The 17,070-nt window shown below is 40.8% G+C and overlaps 1 protein-coding gene across 2 annotated transcripts in view; it reads right to left on the bottom strand.

The window, feature by feature from the left end:
• Positions 1–1,816: 1,816 nt before the first annotated feature.
• The window catches only part of CHKA (choline kinase alpha), a 40,768-nt gene continuing 25,514 nt past the window's right edge, over positions 1,817–17,070 (bottom strand). For both annotated transcript variants that reach the window (XM_048852566.2, XM_048852567.2), the window contains exons 4-12: positions 10,955–11,068; positions 10,226–10,359; positions 9,779–9,883; positions 9,293–9,351; positions 8,828–8,915; positions 7,250–7,358; positions 6,293–6,399; positions 5,682–5,763; positions 1,817–4,818 (exon numbers count right to left, since the gene is read on the bottom strand). In XM_048852566.2, coding sequence (XP_048708523.2) covers positions 4,759–4,818; positions 5,682–5,763; positions 6,293–6,399; positions 7,250–7,358; positions 8,828–8,915; positions 9,293–9,351; positions 9,779–9,883; positions 10,226–10,359; positions 10,955–11,068 — 858 coding nt within the window. In that variant the 3' untranslated portion in view covers positions 1,817–4,758. The remainder of the gene's footprint in view (positions 4,819–5,681; positions 5,764–6,292; positions 6,400–7,249; positions 7,359–8,827; positions 8,916–9,292; positions 9,352–9,778; positions 9,884–10,225; positions 10,360–10,954; positions 11,069–17,070) is intronic.

The following is a 17,070-nucleotide window of genomic DNA, read 5'->3' as shown; positions in this document are numbered from 1 at the left end:
AGTAAAACAGATTTATTTGGGGTTTGGACTCCATTGGGAGCTGGGTGTCTGGGTGCTGACATAGGAAACCTGCTGAGCAGTTTTTGGTTAAAGCCTGCAGCTTAGGGGGTGTGGACCAGATCCTGGGTCTGTGTTGCAGCAGGCTAGTGTGTCTTACTCAACAAGGCAGGGTTCTGGAGCCCCAAGCTAGCAGGGAAAACAGGCTCAGTGGTAATTCCAGCATGTCAGGTGACAGTCCCAAACCCATCACAATTGGATAATGAATCTAGGTGCCTACATTGGTTTTGTGGATGACAGTGTTAATCCTGTCATTTTGTAAGTACCTAAAAGTTAGGTGCCATGATGCTCAGCATTGCAATGCCTAAGTCCCTTTGTGGATTTGACTCTAAAGCACTAGAGCAGGACAAAGGAGATCTGCCTTCAGTTACGTGCTCTGCCACGGACTTCCTGTGTAACTGTGGGCAAGCCACTTATTCTCCCTGCTCCTCAACTGTGAAATGGGGATTTATAATACTCCCTTTCTCCCACCCACCCTTTGTCTAGTTAGACTGTGAACTCTGGGGAGGGGCTGTCTCTTCCTCTATGTTTGTGCAGCATCTAGTGCACTAGGGCCCAGCTCACAGTTGAGGCCTCTAGAAGCTGCTCTAACAATCTAGTAAAAGTGCCCACATGCAAACAGGAGGGTGCTGGTGGCCAGGCATTTTAAGTGAATGGTTTTCAGTTCTGGAATTTACTACACTCATTGGGCTGACAGAGACCAAATTTACTGAATGCCTGGCCATGCTGCAAGGCCTATTGCTCAAACTCTCCCTGGGGGAGGGGTGCTTTGCTAGGGAGGTAATGCGAAGTGTCACAGGCATTGAGCCAATCGTGATTTTAAACTGATTTGCACTTGAGCTTTGCAACTCACTTTAAAAATCTGAATAGGCACATAAATGTATCAAGGTGGATTGGCTGATCCATTTTGATTGAGATTGGTGGATAATACTCACATAGACAGGAGAGTTTCTTTCTCTGTTTATGATAATAGAATCACACTTAATACTTAATCAGTGGGATATATGGGCACTCTCAGAATTAGAGCTATAAGCCAGTTTCATTTCTGGAGAAAGAAGTAGGCAGTTGGCTACAGATCAGCTTTGTTGCCTGGATAGTTAGTACAGTAGCTCCTTCCTACTCTATGTCAGGGCCCTCTAAGTGCACTTCTTTATTTTATTTCAGTCTAGAACCATTACTGCTATTTATCCATCTCTGGTGAACTACTCCATTTACTGCTTCACATGGATTCAGTCTGGCATGATAGATGATCCCAACTGCATCCTGTACACTATGGAAGCAGTCACAATGCTACCTCACTGATCTTTCAGGAGGAGTTGAATCCCTGAAAGCCCTATTTTCTCTGTAAGGTACAGCAAGTAGTTCCCCCCACCTTCCTGCTATGCTGCAGAAAGACACTACAGTCAGCCTTGCTGTATTGACTGACTGTTCCTGTCAAACCCTAGGGCCAGCTTTATTTTCATCTCTTTATAAATAGCTCTTTTGTGCTGGAGAAACAGCAACTGAGGTCCTGGCTGATCGGAGAGGGAAAGACAGACAGTTACATCTATATTTAGCTGCTGGTCCTATGATTCTATTATTCCAGAAAAATTGCTATGACTTTTTGGAGATTGATGTCTCTGGATGGCACCTGACAGCCCAGATAAAATAAAGGAGAGGGTAGAAGTGACTCCTCCTGTTCTGCACACCTAAGACCAGCTTTCAACTGGTATAAATAGATACAGCTTCATTAACCCAGCCCAGATTCATCTCACAAGAATGATTGTAAAATGGTATTTCCACATTTATTACCCTGCAATGCTTTTCAGATACGTGAGCTTGGTTGACAGGACAGTTAAGTACTACAATAGGCTTCCAAGGCTGGCCGCAGAATCCCCATCATTGGTGGTTTTCAAGAACAGATTAGACAAACACCTGGTTTAGGTATATTTAGTCCTGTACCTGTAAAGTGATCGTAAGCATGTTAGCTAAGTACATCATATTGTAGGGGAAGTGGAGACATAACATTTTTCATGCAAAACTCAAACTCACAGAAAGCTCAAGAGTTCAGGTGACAAAAGCACCACTCAACACCCTAAACCTGTTTTTATGAAAAGCATGTTACTGAAGTTACAACTGCTTCTGCACTGGCACGTTCCAGGAAGTCGCCCACATTTCTGGTGAACTCCACCAGGGAAAGCACTAGCCAAGCAGCTGCCAGGGTCTTTGTTTTAGTTTAGCCTGATCACAGCGAGTCTAGATGATTAGAGGTCAAGAACGCCAGCAGCAAGTCTGCACTAGAGTTTCCACTAATGCTAGTGTAATATTTCTAACAAGACATATGATTCTCTAAATCAGTCAGTGACTTTGTTCTCTTAACTGCTGTGAACCAGAGCTCTTCAAAAGAAAAAAAAAGTGAGTTTATCCTTTCTGGGCTATTTGAATAGCTAGGGGGATTTTCAGAAATTCATGGACTTCAATAAGAACAGTAAAGCCAACAGTAAACATTTCTGAAAAAATCCTACAGTAGTGCCTCCACTATAAACTCATTAGAAAGGGGTATGGCCTAGGGTAAATTTCCCCTCCTAGAAGCTGCTTTTTTTGGCAGAGAATTCTGTAGCATTCAGTGAACTAACATGCTGGAGTTAACTGTCCCTCATGAGCAATCTCTCTGGAAAGTTAGCAATTAGGTCTCACTCTGCATTTAGATGGATGTGCAAAGCAATCCTAACTAATAGATGCCACTGATGTACCTGTGCAACAGCACATTTCAGGTGCAGCGTACATATAGCATGGCTGCATCTCTGAAAGTCAGTTGGCATCTATGAAGTATGGCAGGGACTCAGTGCAACATGCATTGCACAGTAATTAGAACAATCTTCCACTGACTGGCAAACTGCTTCAATCCCATATTTTAATTGAGTCCCAAGCTGCAAATGTTACTGGTCAAGAGCTTACAAACCCAGTAGTGCTGTCAAAGTGAGCCTTTAATATATTTCTTAATGAGTTTGATTCTTTGGACCATGTACTGTAAGTATCTGCAGTTGAAAATTACAATTTCATTCTCCCAAAGGGACCTTTGCTTTTCCCTTCAGCAGAGTCAAGATTTGCTACTACTTGATCATTCTCCTACATTTAGAATTTAATGCTTATGCCTCAATTTGTTTCACATATTTCTGCAGAAATGTTAGTTTTCCCACCATGTAACATTGCTAAAGTTATGACTATGATAAGGTATGAGTAATGTCAGCTTCAAAAACCACGACCACTGGATTAAAGGTGTTACAAATTCAAAATATTTGCAAACTGACCCTCTAAAGAATCAGAAATGGCAGTTTTAACAAGTCATGCTATTAGTAAACACTGCACATTCCCTCAAATGTTTTATACACTACACTATCTTCCATACAAGCCTATACAGGAATACTTAAAAAAATTTATTGTAATATAATACAATGTCTTAGCAGAAAGCAAAGAAATAAAACAATGGCCAAAGTAAAACAAGTTCCCAAAATCTAAACATTTCTCCAGAGAACATTTACACATATGCTGTAGATTTCACAGATATATACATGTTTCAACATCATGTTACTGTTTCCCACAACACACTCAACTTTATTGGATTGCTTGCTGGAACAAGATTGAAGTCAGAGGTTTAACAAGGAAAAAAGCACCCCTAGAAGCCAACAATATGCCTCAGTTGGTAAAAAGCGTCTCCCTCTCCTCATGCTCTGAGGGAAAGGAAATTCTCTTATTTCCCTCATTCCCAACACACCTTCCTTACAGACCTGTAATGTGGTAACGCCCCTCAGGTCAAGGAGAAGGGCTGCCTTCAGTTGGGAGTATTGTTAATGCCAATCCAGTGATCGGGGGTTGCTACAGTAATTCAAGGCACTCATCCCAGTGCTCCCAGCCTGGAGAGCTTCATATACAGCACATTGCAATACTGCTAGATAGCCAGGCTGAACAATAAAGCATGCTCTTGATGAAGGATGTGAAATGAATAGGTTAGTCATCCCAAATCTTTTCAGAATTTCCAGTTTAAGATTCATCTGTATTTCATTCTACAAAGACATGTACATGACGACACCTACATTCATCTGTATTTAGATAGACTTGACAGCAAATTGCTTTAATGTGTCCTTTAACCATTTTGCTGTACATAGCAGCAGCTTTCTTGAGACCATGTTCAGGGGACACAATGAGGCTAATACAATTAACTCACAATAAGGCCTTTCAGCCAGCTTCACAGTATAACAGTTGTCCTCAGACACAATTGATCTTCCCATTGACCAGTAGTGTCTACAATGCATTACCATTTACAAGTGTTCTTGTCACAATGTTCACCAGAATGTCAATAAACCCCCTAAAAACAAAAAAGTACCAACAGTAACACTGTTTGCTCTGGATGCATGTGGTATTCCACACTTAACTGTAAGCTTCCCCATAATATAAAATACCCTTTAGATTAAAAGGATTTCAAGATATTGCACTGCTGTATTATACTTTTGCCTCCCAATCTCATTCCAAAGATTTCTTATGAAACTGTAAACAAATAAACCAAGTGATTTTTGTACAGTCTTCACAAATTGTATATCTGCATTCCAAAAAAAAACTGGAATCCACTGAAACCTTCATTACAGATACAGTAGCCTAAGCACAGTGGAAGTTCTGTCCAGCTGCTTTCTTTGTACAGTAACAGATTGTCCATTCTTCCAACATTCACACTTTAAGTTTCCTCTTCTGGTCAAAGTATGCATCAAATCTTGACAGTGCATAGTCCTAAATAAAATGAGGTAAATCAATTTCCTGAGAAACAGTGTCAGTTGTGTGCTGCCATGATGTACATGCATTCTTGTCTGCAGTTTGGGAGGCTATATATTATGAATATAGATAGAAATATTTCTATATTATCCTCCTGGCATCACCTTCCAAGAGTATTTGGGGGGCAAAAGGAAGAGACCTTTTAAACAAGTTAAAGTGTCATGTTAAAGTCTAATTTCAGGTTTAGTAGTATTTCTGCATCCTATCTAACCCTTGGCTATTAGTTTCATGTCAGTTAAGTTTGTCTAGCAACAAAGCAGGGCTTATAGCCAATGCTATAACACTATTCAAGTGTACTAAACCTTGATCAGCAATTTCTCCCTATAAAGTAACTAAACTGTAATATCTTTACCATTCTTAGTCCCAGAGAAGAAAGCTATGGAAAGATTTGTTTTTTCCTCCAAAACAAAAACTAGTATTAAAACTAAAATCCACTGTTCATGTGTTAGTCAGGTACTGTGGAGGGCACATGCTACAACCCTTTCAACTACAGGAGAATATGTCTGGGAGTGTGAAAGAATCAGCTCACTGGGAGGCGAAAAATAAGTCCACTTCTGTTCGCTACTGGACAGAGGATTAGCAGAAATTAAAGTACCACCTGTAGAATCTTTTGACTTAGGCATGGTAACTGTATAGGACGACGGACAATTGTACTTAGAAGAAAACTAAATGTGTGCGCGCGCGGCGCAGATAAATTTCTTAAGAAAGCAACACTGACTAAAATTACTAAATTGCTCTTAACATGCATTAAGGTTTACTTTTAATTAAATGAAAGGTTAAGATTTTACTCTTTCAAAAAAAGAAAAAACAAAAAAACATACCATGTATCCAAACTCAATGGATGAAATCTTTGCTTGTATAATGGACCACAGGCCCCAGAAGAAGTGTGATGCCAGGGCAAACCTGCAAATTACAAACAAAAGGCTTGCTGAAAGACTCTTCTAGCATCTCACTTTAACTGCATTATCTAGCCCACTTAGTCTAAATCAACAGTGCCAATTTTATTATTATAACTTGCTATCTTTTAGATGAGCTCATATATATAATGAGCATCCCAGAACAGAGTTCCTTCTTGCTCCAAGCAGCCATATGACATGACATCAGTATCCCACTGACTAATCCCCAAGCTTGGAAAATGTACCTTTATCTTAAGATAGTTTTCATAGCACAGTTAATTTGTATAATGCCATTAGTAACTTCTATAGCCTACTATTCACATTGTGCCGTAACAGTTTTAACATGGAACAAGGACTCATTTACAACCATTATGGGCTCTCCCCTCATTTACCCTGGAAATGCTATTTAAGGCAAATCCTAACTAGAAATTTCTCAGTGATGCAAGAATGTGACACCAAAATGCAAGTGTTAAACAGGTGGACCATATGCAGAATACCAACACTGCACTATCACTACAGCAAATATAAATAGTTACCTATTAACTTCCATTAACATATCTTCTTCTGTTTTGGACTTGTCTTCATTACTTAGATTTTCAAATCCATTTTGGAATGCAGTCAGGTAACTGGAGATAAAATGAAACTAAAGACAATAGTGATCATGAGAACACATCAGACAATTCTTAGACTCAAGAATGGTTAATATCAGCATGCTAAATTTTTATAAAGACCAAGAAGTTTAGTTTTTTCCAAGATTGAAAATTTGAGTATTAACTGTTCTGGATCATTTCAAAACCTGAGCACCAAAGAAGAATGCCACTGAGTAACAGATTAGGAATTCAGTATATAAAGACAGTATCCCATTAGTTCTATCTAACCCTTTTGCTTTTGGTCTCAACCCAAAGCTATTGAAACCAGTGGAACATCAGGACCACCTTTGTATATACATGTGGGAGCACAATAAGGCCACAACTACACTACCCGCCACATTGGTGGGTAGTGATTGATCTATCGGGGATAGATTTATTTCGTCTAGTGTAGATGCAATAAATTGATCCGATTGCTCTGCCATTGACTCTGGAACTCCACCACGGCGAAAGGCGGAAGCGGAGTCAACGGGAGAGCGGTGGCTGTCGATCCTACGCTGCGAGGATGCGAAGTAAGTGATTCTAAGTCGATCTAAGATATGTCGACTTCAGCTACGCTATTCTCATAACTGAAGCTGCGTCTCTTAGATCAATCCCCCGCAGTGTAGACCAGGCTTAAGTGTTCCATTGCTGCCAATAGCTTTTCAGGTAGAAGTTTATCAGGGCTTTTGTATTTTTTAAAGCATTGTACACTAACAGTTTATGAACAAATGACTACTACATCCAGTGACAGTGAGGAATTTTGGTGGACAGGATGTATAGTAACAATCAAACTGGTAATCAGAAAAGACAGATTTGAAGCTTGTGGACCCTGACATTTGAGTAACTCTACTTTCATGCACCTACCTGTTGCATCCTTGTGGGATACTTCAAAAAATTGGCTTTGAAGAATGGGTATTTTTCATAAGTATAGTCATACATCCATTCACAGAAGTGATTTGCAATGTCAAATCCTCTGAAAATTAACCGTTCAATAGTTAGGTTAGGGCAGAGTTCAAGTTTCCAGAATATTTAAATATTAGCTCTTGTTTAAAATTTCAAGACTGTATTGATTTAATATTATAAAGCATGAGGAGAACGTTGGCATGAAGTACTTTAAGTTCTACAAATAGAGATCAGAATTGGCAGTAAAAGCTTATTGATGAACACACAAAAAGCAAATAGTGCAAGATGCATCAACAAGCCTTTTGTCTTTAAAAAAGCTAGCAGTAAAACCAATGTCCTTATTGTCCATGCAGGAGCACTTGCTACTGCTGTTTGTGTGGAGTACATCAGCAATACTAGAAACTGTGACCTTGACTCAAAACACAAAGGGTCCAATATATCAAAGAATTGAGAACTATTTGCCAGCATTTTTTATGGAATGTAAGAGGTAATTTAGATCACAAGTCAATTAATACTGTAAAAACCCACCTCTATATAAGTGGCTAATACTCCACTGGCATTTTGAGTTCAATTAAGTTTCTGTTGTGATAAGATTTAATGGAGTAGTACATTCAGAGCATACTTTTCAACTTGGCAAAGACTGATATATGATAAATCAGAAAGGTGATGAATGAAGGCATTTTTGAGTAGTCCTGTATCATCCTAAGAATCCTTGCACACATGGCAGGAGGAAAGGAATTCGACAAAAGGGTCATGAGAAAGGAAAGCAAAGTAGCAAGAGTCTTTATGTTTACAGAAATTGCTAAATGAGTTAATTCACAGATGTTCATGTACAGGAAGTGGAAGCTTATGCTGCACTTGGATACATTCAGAACACCAGTAACTCATGCATTTTTCTTAATTACAGTAGGTGGTCATAGGTGAGAAAGTTCTTTGAAGTTGCCTCAGAACAGAGTAACAAAGCAGATCTTCCTGTGCTAAAACAAGGTTGCTGCAAGAACTGATTTCAGAAGAAAAGCAGCAAACTACAGTGCTAGGAAAAGGTTTTGGTAATAAAAGCCAGGACAGTGGAAGTAATTAAGATAAAACGAGAATTTTTAAGATTTGCAGTACAGATTTCAGACACATTACTTAGCTGTTACACTAATGATCACATCTTTCTGATTAATACAGAGATTTCTTGCATTTTCTAAAGAGATGTTCGCTTTTCTGCCATTTATGGGGAAAAGTCATGTCTTGGAGGCATGCTATCACAAGACAAATACTATGTGAACTGAACTGCAGCAATCTTCAGACTTCTGCAGATGAATTAGATTTCAGATACACTGATTTAGTCACCTGTGAGACTGCCAATTTGGCTTGTGCGCCGAGCTTTTGGCATTCACGGTTTTGGTGAATCAAAGGCAGGACTTAGAACGTAATGCAGAGAAATACAACTCATTGGAAGAGATTAGATTTAGAAAAAAGTTTTATTTCCTTTTACTGTAGTTTATTTAAAGACGTGCCAAACAGGAAAATCTTATGTTTGGAACAGTTTACCTGTAATTATAGCTGCTGTATTCAAAGTCAATAAGCATTAGCTTTTGTTTTTCAGAATCCTCTCTGCCTTCCAAGAGCAAGACATTACCTGAAGAGTTTTGAGAAAACACAAATATGTAGTGAGCAGAATCACTGGAATTATTTTGATAAAAATTCAGACAATACTTCTAATATAAAAAGTTTAAAAAAAAACAAAAACGTCACTCGAGAATCCTGGCATTCCTTTTGACAAAAACAGGAAAACATGTGAAGGCATCGGGATACCTATATTTAAGTTGTAACAAGCTTGTCAAACCCCTACCTGTCCCCCAACTCAACCCATCATAATATAAGGTGTCAGAGTTCACAGGATTGAATAGATATATAGCCCAAAACAGCATTAGTAGAAATCAAGCAAGAAATAAGAAATAAGGCTGCTCTTAGCACTGCAGTATTAACCTAGTTGCCAAAGTAGTGTCATCCTACCTTCTTGGCAGTCATTGTGGCAAAAGACAACTGGCGATGAAGTAGCTTCAAGCATAGATCTGAAAAACCAAGAGCAAGGGGCCAACAAAGAGCTAATTAAGACAAAAAAGTTTAGACCCAGCTAAATGTAAAACTTGTTTATTGCATGAAGTCCAGGTTTCAAAGCATTCCTGACAAAACCTACATTTTAATGCTGCATGTAGGCTGAGAATTTAAGTGCACAGCAATCAGGACACTCAGAGGTAGGGCTCTACACTAGAACCAACTCAGTACATTATTACTGAATGCACTATTGTATCTGTTTGCAAGCATGTACAAACAAGGGACAGTTGTGCAGGCTATGGGAACCATATCAGTTTGACCTGAAAATGTAAGTTAATACAGTTCTCAGAATTCAATAAATACATCATTACATATACACACTCCTCTAGTGTCAGTAGTAATTACTAAATTAATGTAAAATGGTAGCAAAAGCTAAAATCTTACCTTAGGCTTTTCATTTCCTGGGGAAGATTGTAACTGAGGATTTTGTTAAATTTTCTAATCCGGGATTCTCTGGTAAATTTAATCCTCAATACTTGGTTTAGATACCTACCCAAAAACAAAGTTGTAAAAACAGTGTACCAAGTTTGAATGCTAATTATACTACAGTTGAGACTTTAGTTTTTTCTTTAGTTTGGTCTTAAAAAAATGTAAGATTTCAAACTCAAGATGCATCAAATCGAAACTTCTGGAAAGAGTCAAGTCTTCTGGACTCCCCCAGATAAAGCTGCTTATAGACAGCAAGCCTTCATCCTTACAAAATACCTGCCAGTTTACAGAAGAGACCCTCTAGAACAGCAAGACTTCTACCTATTAAGAATGTCATTGGCTGCTGTCTTCCGACCCCCCCCCACGTTTCATAAACTTTACAATAAAAGTGAGAAGACTTACTTTTCCATTGTCCCAAAAAGCCATTTAGGTTCTTTATTAAATGGCATTTTCATACCATGAAACCTGGCCATTTTCTCAGCTATTTCTGCAGATATATCAGGTAAGCCTAGTTCTTCTGTATCTAATTTCCTGCTCTGTAACAAAATAAAGCACACTTAGAAAAGCTGATAAGGTCAGAGAAACATGAATATCACTCAATAGCTTTGAAGTAACAATCAAAAGTTTAAATTGTTTCATCAAAGTTCAGCACAATTATATTTGGGAAGAAGTTAACTGGAATATCTATTAAGAATTCATTTGGTAGCCTCTGATCTTCTGTCCTATAAGGTCAGAGGGTTAAGTCCCACCCAAAGTCTTATACCCTTGGACAAGAGTCCAGGGGATACATTAAGTGGGTCATTGAAGAGAATAAAAACAAATCTTTGTGCTATTCTTTTAATTGTTAACAGAACAGCTGCTCTCAAGCTTGTTTCAGTCCATATTTATTATGATCCAACTTAAAACTACAGCTGGAGAAGAAATTTTTACAGACCTCTTCCCTCCTGCCCCAAAGATATTATAGAGTCAGGAAGTCTAGTTACAGCATCAAATTAAGGCTAACAATTACAAGTGCCAAATATTTCATTCCCACACCTCTGCTTTTGTATACAGTCCAAAGACACCCTGGTCATGTTCAATTACAACAACTAACAGCTACTAGCCTGTTGACTAATCATGAATGTGACTCACTGGAATGAATTCCTCTAATCGGCCTTGTGGAAAGATTCCATACAGCTTCGGGCCAAGATTTCGCTCTGCAAGAATGGCAAACATAACACTCTCCAGTACCATGGCTTCTGCACCCTGCATAAAATTAAGGTTTACACAAAAAAAGAGTTAAGTTTAGTATACTAAAGAGCAAAGCTTGCAAAGTGAAAGTTTGTTTAGGATTAGTTTTTAAATAAATTCTGAGACTAACTGATGTAGGCTTTTTTTATGACAGCAAAGAAAAAAGGTTGCTCAATACAAGTAGTTTTAATATGGAAGCCATGCAGCATTACAGCTTCAGGAGGAAACTTTAGTGAATGAAATTATGACAGGCCCATTGGTGCCTACTGGCAAAGTGTTCACTGTTCTTTACAAGCAACTCCTGTCACACTTGACCTCACCACACCTTGAATACCACTTTCATGGATATTTATCCATGAAGGGTAGCATATGAGGTCTCCACTGAAACTTATAACTTATCAATTGACAATCATTGCAAGATGTGTACATAGTTAATATTAAAGGAACAATGTAATTATATTGAAAAAGGCTCATTCCTGTTTCTTCGAGATGTGGGTGCAGATGTGTATTCCACTCATGTATGAGCACACCCAGTGCACTGAAGCGAAGTCAGAGAACTTTGTCTAGCAGTACTTGTAGGGAGCTGTGATCATGCCCTTTTGTCAAAGCTCCTCCTATGGCTATATAAGGACAGCAACACCCCGAGCTCCCTCAGGTTTCTTTGCACAAAAATGCCAGGCTGGAGACTTCAATACGGAGGACAAGGAGGGCAGGTCATGGAATACATATTTGCACTCTCTCAAAGAACAGTTACAATACAGATAACAGTCTTTTGAGTGGTTGCAGATGTGTATTCCACTCAGGTGAGTCACACGCCGTACTCAGGAGGTGGGGCTTGGAATTTATTTAAATAGAGATTGTAAAACTGCCTTCCCAAGGTTTTCATCAGGCCTTGATGCTGTGGCGATAGCATAATGTCTAACAAAGGTATGCATGGAAGACCGTGTTGCAGTCCTGCAAATTTTCATTGTAGACACACTTAAACACAAGGGATGTTGCCTGAGCGCTTATCCAATGAGCCCACAATGACTATGGGAGTATCATCTGAGCCATTCCACAGCCTATGGTAACAAGCAGTTATCTACTTGGAAAGCCTGACTGCTGAACAGATGAAAGGCTGACCAGTCTCCAGACAATATTAAGAGCCAAGGTGAGAACAAAATTTAGTCCTCTCAGAATGCTAAGCACCACCTCCCACCACCTAAGGTATGGAGACTTTGCTCCTCTGCCATTGAATATGGTTTGGTTAAGTAAATAACTTGAGGTGAAACATATCACTGGGGGGGAGGAGGAGGAGGAACTTAGGGTGCCCTAAAGCCACTACGTCCTTGAAGAACTGATCACATGGAGGATCTGCCATCACAACAAGCAATTCTTGCAGATGTTACAGCTACCAGGAAGGCAATCTTCTGGGAGAGGGGAGCCTATGATTGTGTTGCTATCTGCTCAAATGGCAGGCTCAGTGCTGCCAGCACCATACTAAGGTCCCACAACAGCACCATTTCTTTGATTGGTGGAAAAAGATGGACAATACCCTTCAGAAACCTATCATAGGGCTCAAGAATATCAAACTTTCCTCAGATGGGAGAATGGAAAGCTAAGATCACAGTTAAGCAAACCTTCAGGGAGCCAAGAGGTAGGCCTGAAGATTTCAAATATAGCAAATGGGCTGAATTTGTTTTCACACTGCCCAAATAGAAAATGGTTTCCACTTAGGGAAATTCTGCTTAGTAGTAGAAAACCAACCCCTTGTGAGCATTCTCCTCATCTAGCCATGCAGCACCCACACAGTCAGGTGCAGACTATCCAATACCAGATGAATAACTTGGCCGTGAAGTTCAGACAGCAAGACTGGAAGAAGAGGGAGAAATTTGCAAAGTCAAGTTGATGGTTTTCCAACTTCACTCTAACATTGCCTTGGCCATGCTGGTGCAATCAAAATTAGTTTGGTGTTGTTCATTTTGAGCTTTTTGATAAACAGAAGATCAGAGGGATGTGGAAAAGGCATATCAAGTTCAGTCCCCAATGCAGATGGAAGAAATCAGTTAGGGCCCCTGGACTGAGCCCTGCTTGGGAACTGAACTGACATTTCCTGTTGTCCTTTGTTGTGTATGGGTCAGTCGATGGGAATATCCCATATTCAGAAAGTGAGCCTCAGCACACTTTAGGGACCATTTGTGGTTGTTTGAGAAAATGCTGCCAAGGTGGTTGGTGACAAGTGAGTTGGTGTGGGCGTGGTATCTTCCTTGATACAGACGTACCAGAATTTTGCTTCCTGGCAGAGCTGATCGGAGCTGTCTCCTCCCTGCTTGTTCACATAATACATTGTGGTAATATTGTCTGAATTGTTAGCTGCTGTTTCCTTGATCTGGTCTCAAGCCCCCTGGCATGTGTTGAATATTGCTCAAAGTTTCAACACATTGACATAATAATCTGTTTTCTGTTCTGATCAAACTCTGAACCTTTAACTACACCAAGATATGCTCCCTAATCTATTGGAGACAATGACGAACATTCTTGCTGGTGGAGGATGGAGAGACTGACACTGTCCTGCTCCATCCACCATGGAAGGGAGTCTAATCTCTGGAGGGACCTCTACAAGGCTGCCCAGTCACTGGCAACTGGGGTGACAAACTGAAGCAACAGCTGAAGGCAAAGACACAACCTCACATTGTTGCACTTTGTAAGTGCATGTGGCCTAGTAACCTCAAGCGTATGAAGACTCTGGTAGAAGGATGCAAATGGGAGGTCCAGGCAGAAGTGATTTATCTGGAATTGGCATGGGAGAAAGACCCTTGAATTCATACACTCTAGTGGAGCCCCAATTAATTTGATTTTTTGAGTTGGGTTCAAAGTCTTTTGTTGAGGATCAGTCCCAGACAAATCAAAAAGGGCCAGCATCAAGTGGATGTGACTGTGGACAATCTTCAAGTATGGAAAGACAAAATTTCCCTTCTTAGGCCCCAAGAGAGTCATGCATTCTGGCAAAGGCACCTGAGGCAGATAACAGGCCAAAAGGGAGAACTGTGCACTGGTAATGTTAGCCAGTGATGAGGAATCTCAAGAACTTTCTGTGGCTTGGGAGAACTTGCCTTGAAGAAATAAGCATCCTGGAGAAAGATCAGCAAACTAGTCATGATTCAGAGCAGGAAAAATAGTAGCCAATGTAACCATGTGGAATTTGATATACTTTACGTATTGGTTGAGACTCTGGAGATTGAGGATGTGCCATTCCTCCCCTCCCCTCAAGTCTAAGGGTGGAGATCAAGAAGTACCAGGAATAAAATCCTTTTCCAATGAGGAATCTTCTCTATAGCCCACAAAGTAGATAGGGTTTGGACCTGCTGTAGCAGCATTGATTCAGGAGAGAGGTCCCTGAGAAGGGACCGGGGGGTTGGGGAAATGGGAGAGAGAGAACCAAATTGTGTAACCCAATCCCAAAGTGCTTAGGAGCCATCTGTCCACCATTGCTTCCCAAGCACTGTAGAAGCAAGATAGCCTTTTCCAAACTAAGAAGATTGGGTTGAAACCTTTGCCAGTCATATGATCTTCTCAATGTATACATCAAATAGGCTGCCTGCCTGAAAATGGAGGGGGGAGAGACTGGCTGGGTAAAACTAGACCCAGAAGATCTTCTCCTGAGATGCCTGATTTCCTGTTCAAGAGAAATCTTGGTTGGTATGGTCACTCTAAAATACTGCTGGGGGTTGTACTGCTGTTGATCCAGAAAAATGGTGGTTTTTGGAGGTTTGGGTATGAATTCCCAAAGAGCAGAGTTGCACCCTTGTCCTTAAACAAGTGTAATGTCTCATCTGTTTTGTCCAAGATGGAAACTCAATCAAAAAGCAGGTCTTCCACACACACTGGATATCTGGTGCTATTTCTGAATTTTACAGCCATGATGTCCTTCTCATTGTGACTGCTGACACGATATGTTGAGCACAGACTAATGATTCCTTGGCTATGAGACAGCCCTCCTCAATAAAAGCTTTGAACTCCTCCCTAGAGGATTCAAGTGACTTGTTCGAAATTGGTTCTACAGTCCCATTCACAAAGTTATATTTAGAGAGGCATACCTGCTAATTCACAATGTACATTTACAAAGGAGGTCAAATAGATTTTCCATCCCCCGATATCCAACCTCTTAGCTTCTTTGTCCTTGGGGGTAGACCTGAACCTCCCCTGACAATCTCTCATTGGCCGTCACAGCTAGCAAGGTAGGAGCAGATGTTCATAAAAACAACCCTCTGCAAAGGGACATACCACTTGTCCATATTTGCTGTCAGCCTCAAAGAAGCTGGAGTGTCCACAAAGCCTTGGCAGGCTTCCATAGTGCTTCAACCTGGAGTGCTTTCTCCTTGGGGTTGAGGACTGAAGAAAGTGCACTAGCTTGTGGATATTCTCCTGCACAAACCCAATCTGTACTCCCAAGGTGAAGCCATTCATCTCAGGAGATTTTGTTGTGCCTTGAAGTCTTTGGGCACCAGGGAGGGAGCATCCAGTACTGTAGTGTAATCTGGAATACTGTATGCAGTTGTGATCTCCCGGTTTGAATTCATCTTTCTTAAACATTGAACAGGTGCAGAGAAGGGCTACTAGAATGATCTGAGGAATGGAAAACTTTCCTTATGAGACTCAGGGAGCTTGGCTTGTTTAGTCTAAGCCAAAGAAGGCTGAGGGGAGATATGATTGCTCTCTATAAATAGATCAGAGATACAAACTCCTTTCCCTCCCTGGTATTTAAGTGTCAATGTGAACACAAGAACAAATGGATATAAACTGGCCATCAACAAATTTAGGCTTGAAATTAGACAAAGGTTTCTAACTATTGGAGTAGACATTCTGGAACAGATTTCCAAGGGGTGCAGTGGGGGAAACTAACTAGCTTCAAGACTGAACTTGGTAAGTTCATGGAGGGGATAGTGTGAGGCAACTGCCTACAATGGCATGTAGCTACCTGTGACTACTAGCAGCAAACCTCTCCAATGGCTGGTAATGGGACACTAGATGGGGAGAGCTCTGAGTTACTACACAGAATTCTTTCAGAGGTGTCTGGCTGTTGGAGTCTTGCCCACATGCTCAGGGTCTAACTGATTGCTGTACATGGAGCCAGGAAGGAATTTCCCCCAGGTTAGATTGGCAGAGACCCTGTTTGTCTTCCTCTACAACATGGAGCATGAGTCACTTGCAGGTTTAAAGTAGTGTAAATAGTGGATTCTCTGTAACTTGCCTTTAAATCATGATTTGAGGACTTCAGTAACTCACTTTAGGGGTCTATTGCAGGAGAGAAAGGGTGAGGTTCTGTGACCTGCAATGTGCAGGAGGTCAGACTAGATGATCATGATGGTCGCTTTTGGCCTTAAGTCTATGTGTAAGAGGAGCCACAAGAGTCTGCTTGAGCCTGCTCCAAGACAAATGTCCTCTGCCTAAGTCTTTAACATAGGTGGCTGAAGGGATACCACTGGTTGGTTTGGTGATCTTGCCCTATAGTGGGTTTCAAGATCCTGATCTTAAGGAACAAGGGAACCTTCCATGGATTCCAAGGCCTCTCTCTGGGGCAGAGATAGGCATCAGCAGCCAGAAGGTACCAGGCCAAGAGCCTGTCTTTGCTGCGGGAATGGTGCCAGCACTGGTACACCAATCAGAATCAGATGGAGGCCTCTACCTCCTTGACTGGCATGTGGAAGATGGAGAGGGTGATGAGGACCTGAGTTGATCTCTAACTGCTATCAGCATCCAGAGGAAAAGGATGCGCCACAGTGGAGAGCAAAGAAACAGCCAGCCTTGTCTGAGATCCAGTGAGCCGGTTCTACTGGTACAAAAGCCAATAAAGAAATCTGCTCTGAAGATGGGAAATTGTATGGTTCTCCCACTTGATATCAGTGGGAAGGGAGGAATTGATGTGGAAGCTGGTAATGACCCTGAGGGCAAAGTCTGTACTGCAGACAATACTTGTACTGAGGAGAGCAGTTGTGCCAGGGAAGAACTTAGGATCAGTACAGAGGACAGCTTTGACT

This window comes from Caretta caretta, chromosome 6 (genome assembly GCF_965140235.1).
Source record: "Caretta caretta isolate rCarCar2 chromosome 6, rCarCar1.hap1, whole genome shotgun sequence".
Taxonomy (NCBI): domain Eukaryota; kingdom Metazoa; phylum Chordata; order Testudines; family Cheloniidae; genus Caretta; species Caretta caretta.
The sequence above is the reverse complement of the archived record's forward strand: the minus strand, read 5'-3'. Positions and strand labels throughout refer to the sequence as shown.